Below are 24,054 nucleotides of genomic sequence, written 5' to 3' on the forward strand. Positions count from 1 at the left end.
AATACTAATAAATTTTGCGAGATAAACAATTATGCATTTGTTCAAGATTGTTCTAACTCGTAAGTGAAATAAGAAGTTAAAATGTTTGTTAAAGTCTGATTTAGTATGGCGAAGAGACTAATCATTAGACTCGATCTATCTCTTCATTACATGTTATTGTAGAGGGTTTCTACCATAGTATATCCTTTCTAAGATTGTAAGTTCCGCAAGGTCAAATTATTTGGGAATTTAAAATCAACTTAAAACAACTATAGCTTGAGCTAAAAAGAAAGATTGATGAAGTTTTGGTCAAGTTGTGATGCTCATTTATGTTTTAATAAACCACTGCTTTGGCACCTTAATGACCAAGAAAACTAACTAGAAAAGTAAAGTTAGGTCATGGCATGGGTTGTCTAAAGCAATCAAAAGCTAAATGCATACTATATTGTAAAAGAAATCACCAACTTTGTCCCAACCCAAAGGTCGGTGAGTGGCAGTCCAAATCATCCTCTGCTGTTACTTTTGTCCTTTACCTTACCTTTCATATCGATTCAAATACTTTTAATTCTTTCCTATACTATATAGTAACCCAACATTCATTCAATTCCCTTCCCCCCCTCTTTCTCACACATTTCACATATATGTTTATGAAGTAGTCATAAGAATTTTTTTCCATTCCGTCATGAAGATCGGGTAGTCTTGTGTGTAAGCATAGCATTTCTAGTCGAATCCGCCCAACTAAATAATAATTGATGGATAGAAAAACGATGAAGACAAGTGAATCACAAGTTTCCTTACAAGATGGTTTTGTGTTTTGTGGGGATCTGCTTGATGATTTTGTTTCTTCTGCTTTCCCCTTCAAACACGAGGTCATTTTTTTTTCTTACTACCTGCGCATATTCATTTCTGGCTCGTTTTCATTTGGATCGTTCTGTAAATGCAGGAGATGATGAATAGTTTGTCAAGTTGTGGAGTTGCAGATTTCCTTTTTGGGTCACCAAATACCACCGGTAAGCATTCAAACATATTTAGTCTTCAGTTTGTGGTACAAGTTGCTTATCTAACGTACCTATATATGCATGAATGGATCAGTTGGCAGCAGTCCGATCTCAGCTAACCATAATACTAAAACAAGTGTATCTTCACTCGACGACCAATCAGATTGCGAAGATGATGAAGTTGGTCCTCTTGATTTGAGACGCATCCGAAGGTTTGTTTGCTTCCTCCTTAATCTGCTGCCATTTATATCTACACCCTACACTCTACAGCCTATATTAGAGCATGCCAATGACAATACTATACATTGGCAGGATGGTTTCAAACCGGGAGTCAGCCAGACGATCGAGAAAAAGAAAACAAGCTCATTTACAAGATCTTGAATCCCATGTGGATCAACTCACCGGAGAAAATGCCTCTCTCTTCAAGCAGCTTTCAGATGCTGCTCAACAATGCTGTCAGGCTGACACCAATCATCGTATCCTTAAATCTGATGTTGAAGCTCTCAGAGCCAAGGTCTGGTTTACTATATATACATATATATAATTGCTTCCTAAATGGTGATTGTGATTCTATCATATATAATACAGGTGAAGTTGGCTGAAGATATGGTGACTCGAGGTTCTTTAAGCTCTAGTTTGAATCAGACTCATCAACCTCTCCACAATCTAACAAGAGTATCACCAACCGTCACTATCAACGGACTACTCTCAGCTGGACTTGATTCTCATCATAATATCACAAATACTGCTCCTGTATTGACCAGTGACGCTGTCTCCGAGCTTTGGCCTTAGATTAAGTAAAAAGTTAATCACCACTAGATGGTGGTACCAACAATCTTAAACTAAAAATGTATTAGAACTATGAAAAATAATAAAAATAAGTTATGTTCTATCAAGAAAAATGAACTAACTTCAAGATTTCAGTATCCATCTGTGATTAACCTTTCTAAATACTCACTTAGCAGGAAATAGTAATTCTAAAGTTATTGAAAGGTGCAAATTTGTGTATAATTTAATTGAGTTATGTATCTACGTATACCATGAAATGCAGCAAGCATATAAAATGATTTGCTCACCAATTGCGTTTGCCAAAATGTCTGTACAATTAATTCTTTTGTATGCCGTCAAACAAAGAGAAGAGTGGTTCTTGAGTTTAGTTAATCAATGGTTTCTCCGCATTTGACTTTGAATCAGATCCTCTTTCATTAGAAGAAATTGACAACTCTTGTGGTATTGGGACATTTAGCTCTGAACACACAAGCTGAACGATTTTCCGAGTCACACTACCGAATGACAACTTGTTCACTGTCACTGCAATAGCAAACCTGTTTTCAATGTCACAAAAACCTGTGGATCCCCCCATACCCGAGTGTCCAAAACCAATTAAATATCCATCCTTTGATCTATTTCTCACAAACCCTAATCCGAATTTTCCATCTGGGTAAGTCAAATTTTCATACTCGCCCACTCCCAGAAAAGCGTCATGAACTCTACAGTTGTTAAATATCCTCATAACATTCTCCTTTTCGCCATCATCTCTGCTTGCAAAGCTCTCAGCAGCACTAGTATTACTGCTGCTGCTACTTTTGCGATCAGTAGCAAGCCTGGAGTAACCATTATTGCTACCCATTCCACTGTCATCATCATCCTTCGAATCTTTACCACAGTTCCTTAATTTGTCACAATCATTGGATCTGTTCTTTGAAGATGCCGCCGCCACCTTATTTCTACCTTTTTGCTTTTTAGAGGTTTTGATGGAAGAAAACTCAGATACATGGGGGTGGCTGCCAAGAGCTGGCTTGGTGAAAGAGGTATGTGGTGGTGGGATTACGCCCCCATCAGCAAGGGCTGCATAATAGCGTGCAAGAGCACGGGCTGAGCAATGTCCGTTTGCAGCAGGTATGATTGCACGCCGCACCATTAGCATGTTAAATAAAGCAGGTACTGTAGTTAATAATTGGCCAATGTTACTTGGCTGGAAGGTAGATGGCAAGTCGGGACGACTTCTCATCTCGGCAAGGTTTCCAATGTCATTCATCTCTACCGTTAAAGTTGCAAGTCGAGATTCCACACCTGGAGAGATCCATCGAAGGATTATAGAGAAAATTTCTAGGGACAGTCAAATGTGACAATTGCCATAAGCCAAAGACTTAATCATCCAAAAATACCCCACCTTTTCAGCTTTTTTCGTTTATGGCCTAAACTTTTAAAATCGTCAATTTTAGTTTATTTCTCAATTTTCAGTTTCAATTGTAGCCATATTGCTTCATATTGTTCAAATATGCCCTTCATATTGCTTTATATTGTTCCAATTTGCCTTTTTGCCATCAAGAATTTCAAACATGAAGGTCTAGTTTGAACTTTTTTCCACTCCAATTTAAACAACTGGCTGAGAATTGAAACGGAAAATTGAGAAATGAGCTAAAATTGACGATTTTGAAAGTTTTGACCATAAACGAAAATGTCAAAAAAGGTGGGGTATTTTTTTATGATTAAGCCTAAGCCTAAAGTATAGAGGGTTTGTTTGTCAAGCACATATAGGTAAATTCGAGTAACGCATCACATACCAGGCGGAATTCCAACATATAATTCGCCTGCAACTTTGAGGGGCCGAATGATTGCTTCTTCAAGGATCTCCTGAAACTTCTTTCCAGAGGCGCGCTGTTTCATTTAATTAACAATATTAATTACAGAACAGATAAGACTCCTTGTAAAATTCATTCGTGAGTTATTGACCATTCAATTCCAGAAAAGCATATCAAAATCTAAAATTCCCATCCAAGTAGCCACATCCGACTATGTAGACATACACCCAATTGAGTAGTTGATGATTAAAATGCATATAGAAGCTCGCTTAAGACCAGTTTAAAACTTCATTTTCAGACCTTGAAACTCCTGGTACATACATAGTAAGTATGAAGTAATACCTCAATTATTCCACCGCACAACCAACCAAAAGATAGATAGTGGTATAACTGCTCATTGCCAGGCTCTGTTTCAGGTACTGACTGACAAATCCGGTTCAGGCATTCATCCCACTCGCACAGTAGCAAAGGGTTTTCTCCACTAAGGTCTGACAAGGCATTATGCAAGCCAGACGTATGGTTGAGTACATGGTGGACCTAACGGAGAACACAAATAAGCAACACATTAAATATTAGAATACTTCTCAGTTCCAAAAACAGATATTAGCAAACTTCACATGGTATGATGGTAATTGGATTTAGAAAACTTAAAACAAAATATCATACCTTTATAACATCTTTTCCGTTTATTCCAAATTCTGGCCAAATATTTGCAATATTATCGTCGAGCTTGAGTATTCTGCAAGATAAGACAGCATAATTTGTAAGAAGTTACAATCTATTTGTAATTCAACTATTCAAGAACTTCCAAGACCTGACATGACAACTGCCATATAATTTGCACTGACCATTAAATCAAGAATATATCAATGGTGCAATGATTCAATTTTTAATATCGTGCTGAAATTCTACAATTAAAATTGTCATTTTCAAAACTCTAGTAATATGCTGAATATGATATCAATAATATATATCAGAGGCAATAATCTTCAAACATAGGATATCAATAATATATATATATATATATATATATATATGAGATAAAACATTCATAATCCATTTAAACCATAGAGCATCATACTTCATCAGAATTTCTAAATCATTTCATTTGGTAAAATCAGTATCCTAATCAACATTTTTCATATTAGAGTTGTCAGGAATCAGGATACATACTACTTAAACATCTTTCAGCAAGAGCTTAAAAATGTTAAATTAGAAGTATAAGTTTGTTAATAAAAACATCGGGCAGAAATTATGGGAACAAAAATTATAGAGTTCAACCAATCTTTTCCCCAATACTGTAACAGAATTTTGAAGCATTAAAAGGAGTAAAGGGTCAACCCGGTCACTGAACTTGTGACTCGGGATCAAATAACTCACTCTCAGCTATTTTGATCATTTAAGGACAAAACTCTATATTTTTAGGTCAATTAAGGATGAAATTGTACAATAAGAACAAGTTTAGGGACCGGAATGACTCAATTTTGTCCTTAATTGACCTGGAAAAAGAGTATTGTCCTTAGTTGACCTAAAAATATAAAGTATTGTCCTTAATGATCAAAATGGCTAAGAGTGAGTTACTTGACCGTGAGTCACAGGTTAAGGGACCGGGGTGATCCTTTTAAAAGTCTTTGCAGTCAAATTATTATTACATACCCTTTCTCAACAATCCAATGTAGCATTCCTGCTGTGATTCCCTTTGTTACAGAAAAAACAGGAAAAAGGCTATCAGGCTGAACTGGGCGAGGATCATATCTTCCGAGGACACCCGCAGCAGTATCAATAATGACCTCCCCGTCTTTGTAGGCGCATACCTTAAGACACAATTATTTAAATTATCAGAATACTATTACATATCTAAGCCAGTTAGTAAATTGGTTATGTCAGAGCATCACAAATTACAGGTTAGCTAACTGTTAGTTTGTCCATTTTAGATTAAAGGGAAAGGTTCAACAAATGTTTTTGGGGTACAGTATTTTTTTCAACTTCAGGTACGTGGTTTTTTGTTAATAAGTCACTATGTGCTTTTTGCCACTATCAGAACCAAATATATTTCCTTCATGCTGTTAGTTTTTTTTATTATACGGCACTGATGTGGCACACCACCTTCTAACATGACACACCTTTTGATGAAATGTTCTTTTTTGCTAATTTGACACTGATGTAGGACACTTTTTTGTGAACAGGCACACCTTCCTCTTCTGCCAAGTAAGTGCCACATCAGAAATATCAATGTTGTGGCAATATAATTAATTTCGATAATACTAGAAACCACATACACTAATTTGTTGGAAAATATACTTATAACTGAAACGTGCTAAGCCGCAAGCATGTTTTTTGACCTTACCCAAAAATAAATGAAGCAATTTAACAGAAACGCAGAAAGTTCAGCTAACTTAACAAGGATTATAATATTGCTGGTTAATCTCAACTCAGATCGTTTTGAAGATGAGCTGCTCCTTTAAACAGGATTCTGATAAGTTTCAACTATTTGTATGCCTTCAGCGAGCATAATTTGCATAGTAACCATTCAAGCAAGCCCCAAAAATACGTTCAGGCTTGTTTTTCAGCATTAAAGCCATTGTTACTTTAATTATTAGCAATGCTTCTGAATTTTTTTGAAGCAACTTTTTCAGGAAAGCATGATTTATAAATGGGTTAATTGCATATAAAATCATAACCTTTACACCAAGTTTCAAAAATAACATTACCTTTAAAACGTATCAATTATAGACACCACCTTTCATTTTTTTTCAATTTCATCATGGACACATTTTTTGGTGAAATTTTGATGACTTGGACAGCCGATGGGTCTGCCACGTATCATGCCACGTCAGCAAAAATGCCACTAAAAATCGCCGATGTTATTTTTGAAAAAAAAAAAGAAAGGTGGTGTTTATAATTGACACGTTTCAAAGGTTATGTTATTTTTGAAACTTGGCGCAAAGGTCATGATTTTATATGTAATTAACCCTTTATAAATCCATAGTAAACTACATATATTCCGATTTTTTATTTCTTTTAGTTTCATTTTTTCCTATTGCATTCTCTCCATCTGTGGTTTTCTTCAATGTCAATAAGAGAAATAATGTCAGCTTCATTTTCACATACACAACCATAAAGTGGAAAGCAAAATTATCATTCTGTCATACAAACAGCTGAGTAAATATGCCGACCTGGATTCCAAGTATTTTGTCTTCAATTCCCAGCTCAATTAAGAGCTGCCTCAACTTTGCCTCTACATCTGAATGAACAGGTGTGTTATGGATCCATGACGGATTCACTGTTGGTCCCTTATTGATGTTTCTGAACATTGAATAAACAGTTAACCGTGCAGATAGAGACACAAAGCCATTAAAAAAATAGTGTCTAAGACTCACCCTTGCAGAGCAAATTCCGCAAATGGTCTCATGATCTCTTGATATATGATACGGACATTCATTGTTGATGACAACCCTAAATTCATAAATCCATGCATAACTAAGAAAAAAGTATTTCTTTCCGAACAAGTCAACAAAAAGAGATTTTACTACAGACCTCTCAAGAGATTAAGGACCCGAGAAAATATTACAATATCTCCAGGAAATGCATCGACCTGAAACAAATGTTCATTACCACATGTAAATGCAGTGCTCAATAAACAGATCACGAAACGCGTAAGTGAAGGAATGAGACACTAGGACTTACTGGATTAAAGCGTTTAACTTCTTTTTGGCTGAGCTTCATCTTTTCCTGTATCACCTTCATGTTTTTTGATCTTTGCTTGGCCAAAGATTTCATGTTTTCCTGAACAAGATTATCGTTATTTTTATATGATAGTACTACCTGAAATTCCAAAATAATTTAAGGAAAGCGCAGTGTACTCACAAAAGCTTCATTCGCTGGCGTTGAAGTACGGAAGAACACGTTTGTTACTTCCATAGCTTGATCCGGAAGGTCGAGGCGTAGCTTGAGCCCCATTTCTGAAAAGGCAGACAAAAGGGCTACATGGTCCCCCTGTAGCATAGAGATTTAAAATTATTGCATGATGCATAAAAGAAGAGCAAATGCTTGAACAATCTAGACATATTTATTAATAATAAAAATAATTGTGAATATGGAACAATGGCAGTTGGCTAAGGTCCTAGAGTAGGGAGAATAAAAACACAGCTTATGCAACAGACAGAGGATTGCAGTAGCAATTGGCTGTATTAATAAAAGGAACTATTATAATGCTCTACAATCATCATACATTACTGGTTTTGTATGAGAAGAAATAAAGAAAGAAAACTTAACAAACCTCAGCAGATGCAAGAAACATTTTTGCTAGCGCTTGTTTCATAGAAGAAGATACTTTCTTTGTAAGTCCAAAATCAAGTAAAACTGGACGATGTTGAGGCTCCTTGCTTACCAGGAAATTTCCTGCAATATAAAATACAATATTGAAGATGCCCAAAAAAGAGGAAGGAGAATAGTCTGTAAGCTACACCAGAAGAATTTAAGAGATAAATCACAATAAAGTACCAGGATGAGGGTCACCATTGAAAAATCCATCAACATATATTTGATGAGCATAGGCTCGTGTTATTTCTTCAACGACCTTTTGTTTGTCAACACCATAAGCTTCAAGAGATTCACGGTCATTCAAGCGAATTCCATCCATATACTCTAGAAGTAGGACTTTTTCACTTGACTGTTTAAATTACAAATTTGACAAGTGAACTTAGTAGGATACATATTGACAAGATTAATAGCATTCTCGAATAATTATATCAAGTGCTTCTAACATTACCACGTAATGTCTGCACTTTAGCAGGCACAATTGTTACTTGAAATGTCAAAAGAGAAAACTACCTGAATAACCTCTGGAATCAGAACATCCACTTGATTGGCATGCTTGCTATCTTGGTTTCTGTTTCTGCAGCCGAGATTACTGGACACAGTTCTGGTATTCTCTGCAGAATGCAGATATAAAGATCACTGACAATAAAATAGAAAATGCAAAAGAAAGAGTATGCTAGAAAGTCGAGATAAACAGAAAGCTGTCGAAAATGAAAATTGAAAGGAGAAATTTAGGGTAGAAAGGAGTTGAGGGATTCCAAATTCCTATCATTTTATATTCCATTGAAAATCTCATAAAGAGTGCACTTAAAGTCTCAGGTACCCAAACATGCACAATTCGAAGTAGCATCCATATGCATAACATTGCAACCATTAAATCATTTCCAAACACCTTTCATCTCTATAACCTCCAAACCTACCACTGGGGAATTACCACTGAGCTGGCATATCCATCCACCAGAACTGTAGCCACAATTGATAAAAGTCACTTCACCACTACTGCACTACTTCTGCCTGCATAATGTGGAGCTGCAACCTTCAGTTTACATATCATTTAGCCATCTGCAATCACCATGATGCCCAAACTTTTATGCGAATGCAATACAACTACATATTCACTACTCCGCCCTCTGCTAACATTAGTGTCAACTATCATCATCATATTATTGCTGTTGAATTGCTAATTCCAACTCGCCACTAGCCCTATGCTCAAACAAATTGCACAGAAACTTAAAATGCTCATCAATGGCGAGAATCTCAAAATAAGTCACTTTGCTTTTTTGTATGGAAACTTCCCACAAAAGTGCATTCATTCATTAGTGAAAGCAGAAACCTATTCTGCCATGGCAAGAAGTGACTAGATTTCTTCAAGATAATTATTATCCAACTAACCAGGACATACCAGCTTCAGTATTGAAATCAAGTTCTTTTGGAGCTTCTTTGCACCACTCGTCAATCATAGGATTAAAATCATACTGTGGTTCTGCCCATGCTATCCAGTCAACAATTGATTTGGCATTCTTTAGGTCCTGCAAAACAATAGCATAAACATAAGCCATATAGTAGCAACTTTACTCTTTATTAGAATGGAGTACAGGCCAAAGAATGCAGAACCTCCAATATGATTGCCTTTATGCCCTCATGCTGAACTTTAACAACCACTTCCCGCCCGTTAAGCAACGTTGCACGATGGACTTGTGCTATCTGCACATAGACAAGGAAACAATATAATAATCCAAAGTGTACTCACTCTCGCTATACCTCAGGAGAAGAACAATAGCACACTTATCATGCTGTGTGCAAGCTTACTGATGCTGTTGCCAAAGGAATTTGGTTAAAATCTGAGAAAAGATCATCCATGGGTTTCCCCAATTCTTTCTGTATAGTCTGACAAACCTGCAGAATAGAAACTTTATAATGAATATGCACAAGTTTCAATAGTTTACTCCTGAGAAACAGAAAACTGAAAAACTTAGAAGAAAGGCTCCATTTTGTCTGTTTTTCATGCGATTGTCAATTACTCAATTTATAAACTCAGCTAGGTTTTACTAATCTAATAAACAAAAGAACTAGCACATGATATTCACCAAGTTACTTCTTCCACTTAATTTAGACAAGCCCTTCAACATGCATTCTTTACAGGCTGGATAAATTTAAACTTTAGTAGCTTCATTGACTATTTAAGTCCTCTTCCAAATAAAAGTTCCATTTATGTATTTTAATTAACATTCAATCCATTAAATTACATTCCACTTATCACCATGCAAAATGATTTAAGGTAAACAACAATGATACAAGGACTTCCATCGTTCATTAAGCAAAGACTATAACCTCTTGCAAGGGACGAGGAGGAAGAGAGTCTTGTAGCTTCATAAGAAGAGATATATATGCGTGAGGAAGTACATCAGCACGTGTGGATAAGTACTGTCCAAGTTTTACCCACAAACCTTCCAACTCGATTATCAAGCTGAGGACACGCTTAGCATTGCGCTCATGCGCCTTCTCCCACAAAGCAGCTCGTTTGGAAACTGCAGTCCATTTATCTCTTTGCTGCACTGCCTTCAGAACAAATAAAATCAAACAAAGGCACAAATTAAGTGGCACATAAATCACATATATAGAACAAGTCAATTGAGAAACAATACCTTATAGTCCAGATAGATAATTACAGCCACTGTGAATACTTTCACACGCCTTTTGTAAATGTTTCCCCAGCCCATCCTAATGGATTCAAGAACAGTTATTAATTGCCCACAAGAATAATCAATTTGAGTTAATATTCTGTAATTAAAAATGTTTGAAATTAACATGCTCTCTAATCAGAACACCAAAATTAACAATTCTGAAAGAAAAGGGAAGCATCACACTACCAAAATTAATAACAGAGAAAAATTACATAGAAAATTCACGCACCTGAATGTCCAAGCCTTTGAAATTGGGGAGAGGCAGCTGAGAAACAAACTGTGAAAATATCGAGACGATCGCAAACAAAACCAAAAAAAAAAGTTAAGAGTGAGAATTAATGAATTGGAAATCAAATTTTGGACGTTTCGAAACTTTGCATTTTGAAGAGTTTTCAAGAATTGGACCAATACGTAATTAGTGACCACCTATTTTCTTCTCTAATACGTCACTGTCCAAAAAAGAAAACGAATCTTCAAAGTTAACAAAAAGTTGGGCTTAGCGTGAAATTGGAGAAAAGCAGCATGCTCATTCAATAAAATTAATGCGTAGCTTAAAAATGGCCTCGTTCGAGTGAGATTAGCCGACTGTTAAGACTTTAAAGACTGCCTGTGGCTTCCCGTAAGTATGTATGCAGCCGTTTAAAACGCGGGAAATTTAAAAGTATCGTTTTATAGTTGAAACTAATTGGGGATTGATGTAAGAGACCTCAAGGATACCTGGGATTGTCATATGTATACCGTTGTTTTATTCACCGATGTTTTTGAGAGCTTCATATTCTATGAGTCGTTTGTTTCTTGTGGATTCTTATGTTTGGCTCCATCCATGCATAGCTTTATTTATACGTATACTGTCTGAAATCTTTATTCAGCATCTCAACCTTAACAAAAAGAAAAAATGGAATTTGCCTTCACTTATAATTATAATTCACTGCTTGTTTCAGCTATTTTCTCAATTCCGGTTCTGCTCTACTTTGTAGCTCACATTCACAAGCTGTTCAAGTTCAGAACATCAGACGCACTAGTCCAGCAACCACCCGGCAGCACTGGATGGCCCATCATTGGAGAAACATTAGAATATCTATCCACAGCGAAAAACGGGGTTCCTGAAAAATTCATCAACGATCGAAGGAAGAAATACTCTCGGAACCTCTTTAAAACCTCTATGCTCGGCCAACCTACTGTGTTTTTGTGCACTGCCGAGGGCAACAAATTTATATTCTCCAATGAGAATAAGCTTGTCATCCCTTGGTGGCCTAGCTCTGTCGATAAATTCTTTGACACTCAAAACGTATCCAAAGCCGAGGAGTCTATGAAAATGCGCAAATTTGTCACCCCTGTTCTGAAACCGGACACTCTCCGCAGCTACGTCTCCGTTGTTGATGCTAAAACGAAACAGCTTCTTCAGGCTCGTTGGGATGGCAAACGAGAAGTTGAGGTTCACCCTTTTGCTAAAGATCTCACGTTTATATTAGCTTGTCGATTGCTTTTAGGTATTGATGATGAGAAGGCCATTTCTGAGCTTCAAAAGCCATTTGGTCCCTTCTCAACAGGGCTTCTATCGCTTCCTATTGATCTCCCTGGGACTAATTTTAGGCGTGCCGTTAAAGCTGCAAAGCAGCTTCGCGGCGAGTTTGAAGTTATGATCAAGCAGTGGAAGAGTGACATATCACAATCACACGGCATGTTGTCTCAGCATTTAGTAGAGGAGGGTCAATCGGGAAGCGACGCCGAAATGGCAATAAGGATTTTAGCTTTGATAAGCGCCTCGTACGATAATGTAAGCACTGCAATGACCTTTGTGGTCAAGTATCTAGCCGAGCTGCCTGATGTCTACGATGCTGTCTTAAAAGGTAAACACTCATTACATAGTAATGTTGATAAATTAAATTTTGCCGTTATATGATTAATTAGAAGGATATGGTTGAATAGAGCAATTAGAGATTGTAAGAGCAAAAGAAGCAGACGAGCCTTTGAATTGGGATGACATACAGAAGATGAAATATTCATGGAATGTGGCAAGTGAAGTACTTAGAATCCATCCACCGGCTAATGGAGCTTTTAGAGAGGTCATCGCAGACTTCAAATATTCTGGCTGCCTGATTCCCAAAGGCTGGAAGGTATATAATATATTTATACACACATACATTAATACATAGACAAGATGCATAATTAAAGTTGATATGAGACCTTATTAATGTTGAGTTGCCCTTGAAACAGCTGCATTGGAATGCATATGCAACGCATAGAAGTGCAGAATACTTTCGAGAGCCGGAGAAGTTTGATCCATCAAGGTTCGAAGGAAAGGCGATAGTGCCTTATTCTTATGTTCCGTTCGGAGGAGGAGCTCATATGTGTCCTGGCAAAGAGTATGCCAGAATTGCAATACTTGTGCTGATGCATAATGTGGTTACCAAGTTCAGATTGGAGAAGGTGTTTGCTGATGAGAAAGTGATTGGACTTCCCGTTTTACGGCCAGCCAAAGGCCTTCCGGTTCGCCTTTATCCTCTACAACTTTAACACTTCATCTGTAATTTAGTTTCTCCATTCATTAATGATTAAGCAGCATCTATGTATCCACTAATTAATGAAGGCCAAATCCATCTTAAGGTTTTTGTACATTTAAATTTTTATTTATCCGGTCATTTCCAATCTTGACCAGCATGCCCTCTGCGATTAACTAAAGATTTCGAGCTCGAGTATGGAATAATTCAAAAACATGAAAGAATTTTATTATCTTAATGAATCTTACCCAGTTTTGTTCGAATTAAATGTGATGGGAGCTCTGGACATCAAACCGCTCTTTTACCAAAAAATATAATTGAAAAATCAAACAAGACCAATATAATATATGCTAATAAGTTGAAAAACCCAGACCTTTCTTCTAATTTTCAATTCCACCCTGACGTTGCAATTTTTTCAATTTTACCCTATTTTGCATTTTTGGTTTTCAATTGTACCCTAAGATAAAAAAAAAATAATTTTCTTATCATAAGGATTAAAATATATAAAACAAATATATTGAAGGATCATTTCATACTTGTTTTTATATGGAAAAAATTCAATAAATCCTTAAATTAAAAAAAGTTTCAAATAAATCCATAATAAAATCTTAATTATAAGTCATTATTAATTTTTAATACACCTCACTCCGCTTTCATCGGACCTACCATCACCGGACCAATCGACCGAACTCCGCTTATCACCTACCATCGGAAACCACCGGAAAGCCATCTTCTCAATAAAATAAAAATAAATAAATTAAATTTAAATTAATTAATTATAAAATATACCCCCTCCGTCCCGTTTAAGAAGTCCCATATTCTATTTTGGGATGTCCCATTTAAAAAGTCTCATTACTATTTTTAGAATACTTTTTCATTGAATACCCCATTTTACTCTTATTTTAGTTATCTTAAAAGAGTTTTATGGAAAATTCCACTATCATTAATAGGGGCAAAACATGAAAAAACATGAAAAGACAAGAATAATTAATGTTTTCTTAATCTGTGTGTAAAGTCAAATGGGACTTCTAAAGTGGGACGGAGGGAGTATTTTTTTAAAATTTTGGGAGGAGGAGCAGCTCCTCCTCCTCCGACTGCTCCTTACCGGAGGAGCAGATGCTCCTCCGGTGAGGAGCAGAAGCTCATTGCCTGAGGAGCTGCTCCTCACCGGAGGAGATGCTCCTCCTCCCAATTTTTTTTTTTAAAAAAAATTAATTTATTTAAATTTAATTAATTTATTTTTATTTTATTGAGAAAATGGCTTTTTTGTATGATTTATAACTTTAAAAAGTATTTAGATTTTTTGATAAATATAAAGAATCTATTTTGAATATTAGCCGAATAAAAAGAGTTCAATTGAATGCCTCATGGTTAGGGGTGAGCATCGGTCGGTTCGGTTCGGTTCGGTTGGAAATTTTTCGGTTTTTTCGGTTTTCGGTTTGGAAAATTCCCAAACCGAACCGAACCGAACTTTTAGTTTGGAGGTGAAAAAACCGAACCGAATCAAACCAAAAATTTCGGTTCGGTACGGTTCGGTTCGGTTAAAACCGAATTTCACCACTTTTTATTTTTTTAAAATTTTTTATATTAAAATTAATTGAAATAATAAATAATTAGAGTATAATAAACTTCCATATATGTTTAAATAACAATTATTAACTTATATATCAACAATAATTAAGATATAAATACAAAAAACAAATAAATATAAGTATATATGTATATTATTTTAAAAAAAATATATATTTTATATTAAAGTTCGGTTAATTCGGTTTTTCGGTCGGTTCGGTTTTCAAAACACTCAAACCAAACCGAACACCGAACACCAAACTTTACCTAGAGTAGAAACCGAACCAAACCGTTTTCACCGAAAAACCGAACCAAACATCAAAATTCGGTTCGGTTCGGTTCGGTTTTTCGGTTTGGTTCGGTTCTTGCTCACCCCTACTCATGGTGCAATTGAAAACTAAAAATACAAAATAGGGTAAAATTGAAAAAATTGCAACGGGGTGGAATTGAAAATCAAAACAAAAATCAGGGTTTTTTCAGCCTATTAGCCTATCATATATGTATTTTCTACTAACTTGATAAATTAATTGAAAAATCTCCAACTCAACATTATATTAAAATAGTGGTTGAAGAATTGAATAGGACCGATTGATTCAACAAGTTAACCAGTTGTTCGTCCAATTGATCTCTAAAAATCGAATTGGACCGATAAAATTGGCCAATAGGCTTTCTAAAAACCGGTTGAACAAGTTGGTTTCTCGGTATGAGACAAATTTAGCTTTAATTTTTAAATTTTGGGCAATTTTTGCCTTAAATTACTTTTTTTTATAATTGGGGAGGGTGAGCGCTTGTGGGAGGATTTGAACCCACGACATTGACATTTGCTGCCCAGCGCTTATACCATTTGAACTAAATTGAGCTATTCTACTTATATTAGGGCATAAAAATTAGAGTAAATTACGTTGAGGTCATTGAGGTGCATCATAATTAACAGTTTAATACTTCTTGTTTTAAAAGTCTACTTAATGGTCTCTCAGTTTTGATTCCGTTAATTGAGAGATCCTTTCATTAATTTGAAGGACTAAATCGTTTAACGGAACTAAAGCTGAGGTACTAAATCGTTTAAAAGTGAGGTATCTAAAATGAAAAGTGATTTTGGATCAAACCGTTTACAAAATTTAAAAGTAGACTACTAAATCATTTGAAAGTAAATGTCAAAATTAACGGAAGGGCCTAATAGTTAATAAAATTGAAACTGAAAAACCATTAAATGGACTTTTAAAATAAGAGATATCAAACTGTTAACTATGATATATGTCAGAGATCTCAAAGTAATTTACTCTAAAAATTACTAATAAGATATGGACCATACCAATTAAAACCTTTTACATAAACAATTTTACTCAACTAGTTAAGGCATTTGATCCCATAAAACTGTAAACCAATGCTATACTGATTTGATTTTTTAAATTTAAATTAAATTATTACCGCAACATCTAGAATAAATAGTTGTTAAGCAATGACGGAAAGAGGAGGAGGCATGAGAGTGTCATGACCCCTTCTAAATTTTTAAGATTGTTAAAAAATAATTGATAAATAAGATTGTTAAAATTAGCACCAATTTTTTAATATTTTACAATTTAACCCCTCTAATTTTTAAGATTGTCTATTCCATATATTACATATTGCAATTTGGCATTTCCTATGTTGAAATTCTGACTCCGTCATTATTTTTGAGGCCTTGTTTGGTTCAGTTGTTCAATGCAGATGGTAGCTGGTAGGTGATATTATACATGACAATTAAATAACACGATACGAAGCTAAACGAATTCTGATTTAATTGTAAACAAGTTTTGGTCATAAACGGGTCAATACGTTTATGATACGATTAATTTCGTGTCTAAAGAGTTATACATGCTTAACCCGTTTAAATACGATTAACTAGTTTTAATTAAATATTATTTATTTTTAAAATTATATGTTTTCAAATCCTTCATTTTTTTTATATTATATATAATTACAATGGTATTTGTCACTTTAAACGGGTTGATTTATTAACACGTTTAGGTATACGTGTTTATACGGGTCGTATCGTGTAATCCGTGTAATATTCGTATCGTGTTCGGGTTTTGTATATCGAACCCGATTAATAATCGTGCCGTGTTTAGGCTAATTGTTTTTGTGTCTAAACGGGTCTGACCTGTTTATAACACGCAGACACGAATTGCTAGGTGTAGTTAATATATTATAGTGTTTGGTAAAATTTATTGAGATGTCGTTGTTTATGAGTAAAATAACCGATATAGACATCTCTTGTATAATATATACAATTTAAAATGTACACATAAATTTTTGAGTTAAAATTAAATTATATAAATATAAAAAAGTTCAAAAATAAATAAACAAATGAATTATTCAAAAAAAAAATAACTATTTGAATGCTGAAAATATAAACAAATATTAACTTACAAATCACCTTTTACTCTCATTAAATTATGAGAAATTTGATTTTTACGTTTGAACAGCTTTTTCTTCGTAATTTTCATTTGATCGATCTTCATTTAATTTATTGAATATATCATAAAGCATAAAGTTGGCATTCTGATCTGAGTGCAAAAATGCAAGATTCTTTACAATTTTTCTCGAATATAATAGTGCAACGCCATTGATATAACAACAATGTTTCTTTGTATACAAAATGGATATGAAGATATAAATCGTAAAAAAATTCATCTCGCTTTCCAAACTCCAAATGTTCTCTCAATGCAACTTCTAAGAGATGAGTACCATCTATTGAAAGTTTCTTAATTCCTTAGGTCAACCACCATTCTGAAATTTAGACATATGATATCTAATTCTTTTATAACGTGCAAGAAAACCTTTTATCTGTGAATATCCAGCATCTATTATATAATATGTATCAATATATTATTAAATAAAAATATTTTAAAATAATTTTAACATCATAACTATAGTTTTTAAATAATTTTAAAAACAATTTCTGGTGGTGTTTTAGGAAAATTTAATTCTTTTTTATAAATAGCACACTGAAAATTTCGTCCATCCTGTGACGTACCTTCCCATCCGGCCAACATAAAAATAAATTGCATGTCAAAACTATAAACAGTCATACTATTCTATGTATGCACTCTTTTTCTACAAATAAATCGAATAATTTTGTGTTCTTCAACGCATGCTGATACATGGGTTCCATTAATCGCTCTAATACGGTCCTATTTTAAATTTTAGATTTGTGTTAATAATTTTATAAATAATTAGACCTTTATATACATTAACCTAATTTTTTTTGAATAAATACCTAAAAGTGAGACATATATATACCATCATCAAGTATTTCTAGAGGAACTGTAGAAAATGCAGGATCCTTTGACTTCATTATGTCGATTGATAATCGCATCACTCGCTTTAATATTTCACAAAATACTCTACTAATTGTCTCACCCGATCGGTGGAAACGTTCCTGACCTTGTCGATTTGAAGCTCACACATAAATAATAAATAATAATATACCAACTTTCTCTAAAATTGATATTCTTGCAGCTGAACCATAATATTTTTCAAGATCTTGGCAAAGGTAAAATAAATATATGCTTATCCATCCTAAACATGTTCAGACATTTTAATTTTTTTCCAAAAATAAATTCATTGATGAAGATTACAATATAAGGATGAAAGTCATATAACAAGAGTTTTCTATATGATCTTTTCAAGATGGAACAACCAAATAAAAGGCAACAACACAAGATACAAGCAAAGATTAAAAATAAATCTAGTCATGGATCTGTAAACTTAACACAGCGATGAACCAAGTTCAGTTGGACGGGGATTTCGATCTCCTTCTTACGATAAGACGGAAGATCCGCTCGATTCGTTGAAACGTAATATTTTCCAACCAACATCTTCATCTAGATCTACAAAGTTAAGATCCACAAACCTCCCGATCTACAAGAACTTGACTTTGAAGATTGAACAAACACTAAGAATTCTTGTTAAATCTAAAAATCGAATCAAAGAGGAGCGCATAAGACCTTTTAAGATTTATTAGACTTAAAAGAAAGACCGAATCAAAATAACCATCCTAAAGAAATTTATTGAAATCAAAATAAAGACTCTAAAAGTAGTAATATGGGCGGAAAGAATATGATTTTTCGACTATAGCCAGAAAAATCACCTTCTCATACCCTCAACAAGGTGATGATGTATAAAGTTTTTCTAGAGAGTAGGGGGAGCAATTTTTTAGAGAGAGAGACTTTATCTAATGTCGATCTACTTAAGTACCCAATCAAAATCCAGACATCTTAATTCATTTAATCTACTAAAATGTTAAACTTAATCTACAAACTAAATAGATAAAAAATACATATAATTACTCGATCTCCACAAATCTTTCATCCACAAATAGTGATGATAGTCAAGCCATTTCCATTTTGTTTCAGCATCTTTTAGAATCCTATACATCTCTCTTTTTGATTTTTGATCCAACAATAATATCGTAAAAATAAGTATCGCTAGCCTTTTACATTTGTGGAAAGAAAGAACATCTTTCATAATTTTTTTAATGGAACAATCTGGGCGATATCCTAAAACTCCATATAATGTAGTAGTTTTATTTTTCATAATTTTCTTCATACCCTCATTCAATTTTCTTACTATATTGGTTACTTGTTCAGTACTCGATATCTTCTTACTTTTATTAGTTTTTTTTTCATCTTTTCCCCCCACTAGTTGTAGAATTTATTCTCTTTTACTTTTTACTACTCGGTTAGCATCACTTTTAATATTTTCAAATTGATTGTTCCGAAAAGAAAATCAATAAATGATTACTCATTATTTAACTCTCCACTATCCACGTCGTTTAGGTGATCATTAAAATTATTTTCTAGATAACCACTTTGCTGTGTAGAAATCACATTATCATGTGTTATTTCTTCAAGATCACTAGGTAAAACTCTAGGAGCATCTGCATAATCTATAGTGGCCACAGTGCTCAAAAAAAAATTGTTACATTTTTTTTAAAGCTCTTTACCGATTCTTTTTTCAAGAAATTTAGCAAAACTGAAGTTTTCCAAAAACATGAAAAGATAAATTTTCAATCTATTTATATTACTAAAAAGATCATTTAGATATAGATATCACAGTATTCATTTGACGTTGTAATTGTGCCAGTAATAGGATTCCACTCAAATCCAGTTGATTTTCCTTTCAATTTTTTCCGGATCAAGATCCTCTCAAGTTCATTGAATATGACCTATCATGTTCAATCAATCTACACCATTCATTATAAAATGAATGGTGTAAATTGAAAAAGTATAAAATATGTTAAGTTAATCTACATTATTCATTTTGTAATAAAATGTTGTAGATTGATTGAACATTATCAGGTCACGTCCAATCAACTTGAGAGGATCTTAATCCAATTTTTTCCACCCTTTCCTCCACTCTCATTTATACTTTAGTTGTTTTTTTGGTAAATACTAAACTAACCAGTTCCGTCTCATTTTTATCCAAATTCATCCTTTGTCATCTCATTCACCTCAACTCTCATCAATATTAGTACCTCTAATAAAATTATCAACAAATGAAGTAAATTGTTCATTTGACCAAATGACTCTTCTACTATTCTTATGTTTCATAAACACACTTAAATCTATCATAAAAATTAATTATATTCTTAATTAATATAATGATAGCAATTTATAAAATTTGAAAGTATATTTCTATGTATTGATTTTTAGAATCCATTATATTATTATATCCGCAAATTTTAAAAAAAGGCATAACATTTTTTAACATGAGTTTATATAAGTAGAAAATAGAGTTTAAAAGAATTCAATTTTTGTGCACTTTTATATATACAGTTTATGACTAACAAACAAAAAGAGAATTCAATGTTTATGCACTTTTATATTTTAGTTGGATATTTTTTTATCATAATGACAAGTTATTCCTAACTTAGATTATCATATTTTAGACTTGATATATATGTGCATGTATGAGAAATATTAAGATTATTAAGTCACAAGTTAGAATTTTATTTTATGCTTTATATTATTCAATATATAATGAAAGCGAGAAAGGTTGCATATAGTTCACTTAGACTTATGACAACTTGGTGGTTTTATATATACTGAAAGTGGAGTCGCCACCTAGAAGTGATGAAAATGCTTTTTCCACTAACTAGACATCTCACTCACTTATAGATGCATAAAATGTCGCGCATCACATCAAAAGATCTGCATTCGTGAAGATAATTAACTCTACAATTTACCAGATTATTAATTGTTCGATTAACAAGTATACCATAGGTATTAATATGGTTATGTTATACATAAAACAACATATACATCATCTCATCTCATAAACATACATCAAAATAATTGGAAATACTAAAAATAAATGACTGGAAATGAAAAATTTGAAATAATATAAACACGTATTACAAATCTAGACTAGCATATGACTCAAGCCGACTGACATAGAAAGCAAAAAACATGTATTCCTAGACAAACATCTAACCTTGTGGTTTTTAATAAATAACGCGCACACGCACACATATATACATATACACAAAATTTAAAATCAACCTCAAACATCTAACCTTGTTGTTTTTAACAAAACATGATATTAACTTAATTCTTGTCCGTAAAAGCAAATAACTCAAGAAAACATAGATCAAATACTCTCTCTCAAATAGAAACCCTAGCCGTCAAGCGTTTTTCCTTTTGTTTTTCGCTTCGGTTGCCGTCAATGGTTTATTTTTGCCGTTGGCGGTAGCCATTTCTTTTTTATTGTTGTAGAATAAAATAAATGACCGACTCTTTTTCATCTTTTTCATTTTGGTTGGTAAATCTATCGACGAGGCGCATCAATTTCAATATATATACAAATAAAAATCAGAGATGGATCAAGACCTTTCAAGATTGAAGATGAAATCATTATAGGTTATATTAGTTTTTTTTTATAACTATTTTACAGCGATTGTCTTTCTTTTTTGAAAGTTTTGCTGTTCTTTCTATATGAAAGATTTGTTGTTTTTTCATGAAGAGTTTGTGAGTGTTCTGTTAGACAGAAAAAGATTGGATCTTATTGTGTTAGAGCAGTTATGTAATTTTGATTTTATTTTGTAAGGCGATCTGCGAATCAAGGTTTATATCTTGTTTCATGTCAGGTCATTAGAAACGGTTATACCCTTTCTGAATTCTTACACCTGTAACTGCTCTTTATTATTAATGAAAGATTTTGATTGTCAAAAAAAAAACAAAAAAAAAACATGATATTGATTTTTTCCTACACGCATGCACAAAATGTAAACCGGATGTAAAATTGAGGTTGATTTTAGTGATTTATCATCTTAAATAACTATATAACCACCGATTATATTTTTCATGGCCCTAATTTTTTTTAAAGTTTGATTAATTTGGAGCTAATTTGAATGATTATCTTTTAACTAACCTATGGATTCTGAATTTGTGATACATTTAAAAGTATGTAAAAAGTACTAACATACCAAATACAACAATTTAAACATGCAAGGATATAAATAATTTTAAACCTTATAGGCGTCTAGCGTATGCCTAAATATTTTATGTAATTACAGACAATAACAATTGTTAGAAATACAAGAAAAATGTTATGAATATTCATACAAATACATATGATCAATCCGGATGCGATTCAAAATTAGATCGGGGTTTGTAATTTGGACAATGTGTTGGTGTTGTATCATGATGCTGTTAGTGATATGCACTAGGTCAATCATGTTTGACCATGTTTTGACTTTATCATTTTGTTATTTATTGATTGACAGTTTTATCATTTTATATTAATGATTAAAGACTTGAATGGTTAATTCTTTCTAAGGTCATCAAGTAGTTGACTTGATAGTAGAACCCTAAGGTTTAATAAAAGAATTATATATACCATATATCCCTAGTCTTAATAGAACATTGAGACTAGTATGATGTTGACTGATGATTATGTTTTACTAATCATGTATATGAGATATTAAGTCAAATCATAGGTGCTATTTGAGAAATAAGGCACTGGATGACCCACTGTGAGAATACTACATAGATCACTGTTATAAGTAATTCTTATTACAGTTCTATTAGTATAATCCTTTGACCTTGAAATCATCATGGATTTCTACATAGCTGTTTCATATTTTGATACAGTCTTACATTATCTTTAACAGGATAATAGAATAGATTGTCATTGGATATGAAAGTAACTATGTGAGAAATGTGAGTGACTGAGAAGGAATTTGTCCCTCATTTATTTGAGTAAGATATCTATGGGCCCCTTGAAGAAGATAGACTGAAGGAAATGCATGGCCATGCTAATTGATAAGGAGTTATCATTTTCAGTCTACTTAGAGTCAAGAAACTAATGATTGAATATTATAAGGATGACATAACTATGCCTTATACTCAATCTGGATATCGAGAGACAAAGAGATTAAAATATTATTGTAAATGGTTAAATCGGATTATCGATATTCGTATAATTTGGGTAGTCATAATGTCTTGCTAGAGGCCACTTATGACTTGTGGGCTGAAATAGGGATTTTGAGCCTACTGCCAACGTTATATGAACCTACAGGGTCGCACACTAAGAACAGGCCCAAAACAGTTATGGGTTGTACAAGCCCAATGTGATTAATTATTATATATATATATAATTCGTAATATATGTATATTAATAAATATATATTAATTCGAAATTAAGGATAAGTGTTTTCCTTAATTCATTATTTTTTAAAGACAATAAATAATTAATATATATGGATGATTATCAAAAAGGAGTTTTTGATAAACATAAACTTGTAAGAATTGCAATGAGATTGAAATTCGAATTTGTCTCAAACCCTAGTGTTATTGTATCACTATAAATACACATTAAGCAATTGGTTTGAGGATCACGAAATTTATTATTCACTAAATCACTAAAATTCGAAATTGCTTGTGAAGCAATAGTGCTAGCACACAAGCACTAGTTTTGGCTAAGGTCTGTTCGTGTGGATACTCGTAGAGGACGCGTTCTTTTGGAGGCGTTTCTGATCCGAGGCCAGGTATCACCAAAGTGAACCACCTCCTTCCTTCCTACATTGCTGTTGAATTCGACATACAAGTAAGTACTTATTCTGTTAATTCGAATTACATGGATCTTGGTTTGGGTTTTTAGATAACTCTTTGAAATTCCGCTGCGTTATGAACCGAAAAAACCCAACAGATGCCAACTTTGATTGTCGGTGGCGTCAGGCTATGGTGGAGGCGGGGATTTGAGTTTTTAGAAGTGATAATGCTAATTCAACTTGGCGGCGGTAAAGAACAGATGACGACAATGCCTACTCGTCTGGCAACCCAAATTTTCAACATTCTAGTCGATTTTTCATGCCAAAAACACAAAAAAAAAAACACATAAAATAAGCATATAACACTATCTAATATCAATAAAC

At 33.5% G+C, this 24,054-nt stretch overlaps 3 protein-coding genes across 5 annotated transcripts; 2 read left to right on the plus strand and 1 right to left on the minus strand.

Annotated features, from left to right (window-relative positions):
• Positions 1 to 388: 388 nt before the first annotated feature.
• Positions 389 to 10,970, minus strand: LOC126667228 (uncharacterized). 3 transcript variants are annotated; one of them, XM_056104432.1, is made up of 20 exons: positions 10,796 to 10,881; positions 10,528 to 10,603; positions 10,214 to 10,441; positions 9,692 to 9,778; positions 9,497 to 9,586; positions 9,285 to 9,411; positions 8,396 to 8,496; positions 8,066 to 8,234; positions 7,842 to 7,963; positions 7,430 to 7,558; positions 7,250 to 7,348; positions 7,100 to 7,157; positions 6,943 to 7,018; positions 6,739 to 6,868; positions 5,219 to 5,376; positions 4,229 to 4,301; positions 3,905 to 4,099; positions 3,545 to 3,638; positions 2,054 to 3,050; positions 389 to 1,764 (listed from the first exon to the last, which is right to left on the minus strand). In XM_056104432.1, exons 2-19 carry the CDS (start codon positions 10,600 to 10,602, stop codon positions 2,131 to 2,133), a joined length of 2,931 nt encoding a protein of 976 aa, XP_055960407.1. In that variant the 5' UTR covers position 10,603; positions 10,796 to 10,881; the 3' UTR covers positions 389 to 1,764; positions 2,054 to 2,130. The 3 variants fall into 3 exon arrangements, with proteins under 3 accessions (XP_055960407.1, XP_050216154.1, XP_055960408.1); XM_050360197.2 differs by lacking the exon at positions 389 to 1,764 and having other exon boundaries at positions 2,024 to 3,050; positions 10,796 to 10,970; XM_056104433.1 differs by lacking the exons at positions 389 to 1,764; positions 10,796 to 10,881 and having other exon boundaries at positions 2,024 to 3,050; positions 10,214 to 10,437.
• On the plus strand, positions 732 to 1,903 carry LOC126667230 (basic leucine zipper 9). The gene is made up of 5 exons (XM_050360199.1): positions 732 to 848; positions 923 to 989; positions 1,072 to 1,189; positions 1,290 to 1,491; positions 1,566 to 1,903. The coding sequence occupies exons 1-5, from the start codon at positions 732 to 734 to the stop codon at positions 1,767 to 1,769; spliced, it is 708 nt and encodes a 235-aa protein (XP_050216156.1). The 3' UTR covers positions 1,770 to 1,903.
• Positions 10,971 to 11,073: 103 nt separating the features above from the next.
• LOC126667229 (beta-amyrin 28-monooxygenase-like) lies at positions 11,074 to 13,190 on the plus strand. Its single transcript, XM_050360198.2, has 3 exons — positions 11,074 to 12,416; positions 12,496 to 12,683; positions 12,784 to 13,190. The coding sequence occupies exons 1-3, from the start codon at positions 11,462 to 11,464 to the stop codon at positions 13,081 to 13,083; spliced, it is 1,443 nt and encodes a 480-aa protein (XP_050216155.1). The 5' UTR covers positions 11,074 to 11,461; the 3' UTR covers positions 13,084 to 13,190.
• The last annotated feature ends 10,864 nt before the right edge of the window (positions 13,191 to 24,054 follow it).

Source organism: Mercurialis annua, linkage group LG2 (genome assembly GCF_937616625.2).
Source record: "Mercurialis annua linkage group LG2, ddMerAnnu1.2, whole genome shotgun sequence".
Classification (NCBI taxonomy): Eukaryota; Viridiplantae; Streptophyta; class Magnoliopsida; order Malpighiales; family Euphorbiaceae; genus Mercurialis; species Mercurialis annua.

What these genes read in the sequence shown, in the direction of transcription:
- LOC126667228 (XM_056104432.1), bottom strand. Translation starts at nt 10,602, where the DNA reads ATGGGCTGGGGAAACATTTACAAAAGGCGTGTGAAAGTATTCACAGTG. An exon ending in GCGGAATTTGCTCTGCAAGG is followed by an intron (nt 6,869 to 6,942) that starts GTGAGTCTTAGA and finishes TTCAATGTTCAG; the next exon opens with AAACATCAATAAGGGACCAA. An exon ending in ATATGTTGGAATTCCGCCTG is followed by an intron (nt 3,051 to 3,544) that starts GTATGTGATGCG and finishes GGATCTCTCCAG; the next exon opens with GTGTGGAATCTCGACTTGCA.
- LOC126667230 (XM_050360199.1), top strand. Translation starts at nt 732, where the DNA reads ATGGATAGAAAAACGATGAAGACAAGTGAATCACAAGTTTCCTTACAA. An exon ending in CTTTCCCCTTCAAACACGAG is followed by an intron (nt 849 to 922) that starts GTCATTTTTTTT and finishes CTGTAAATGCAG; the next exon opens with GAGATGATGAATAGTTTGTC. An exon ending in TTGAAGCTCTCAGAGCCAAG is followed by an intron (nt 1,492 to 1,565) that starts GTCTGGTTTACT and finishes TATATAATACAG; the next exon opens with GTGAAGTTGGCTGAAGATAT.
- LOC126667229 (XM_050360198.2), top strand. Translation starts at nt 11,462, where the DNA reads ATGGAATTTGCCTTCACTTATAATTATAATTCACTGCTTGTTTCAGCT. An exon ending in CTACGATGCTGTCTTAAAAG is followed by an intron (nt 12,417 to 12,495) that starts GTAAACACTCAT and finishes ATGGTTGAATAG; the next exon opens with AGCAATTAGAGATTGTAAGA. An exon ending in TGATTCCCAAAGGCTGGAAG is followed by an intron (nt 12,684 to 12,783) that starts GTATATAATATA and finishes CCCTTGAAACAG; the next exon opens with CTGCATTGGAATGCATATGC.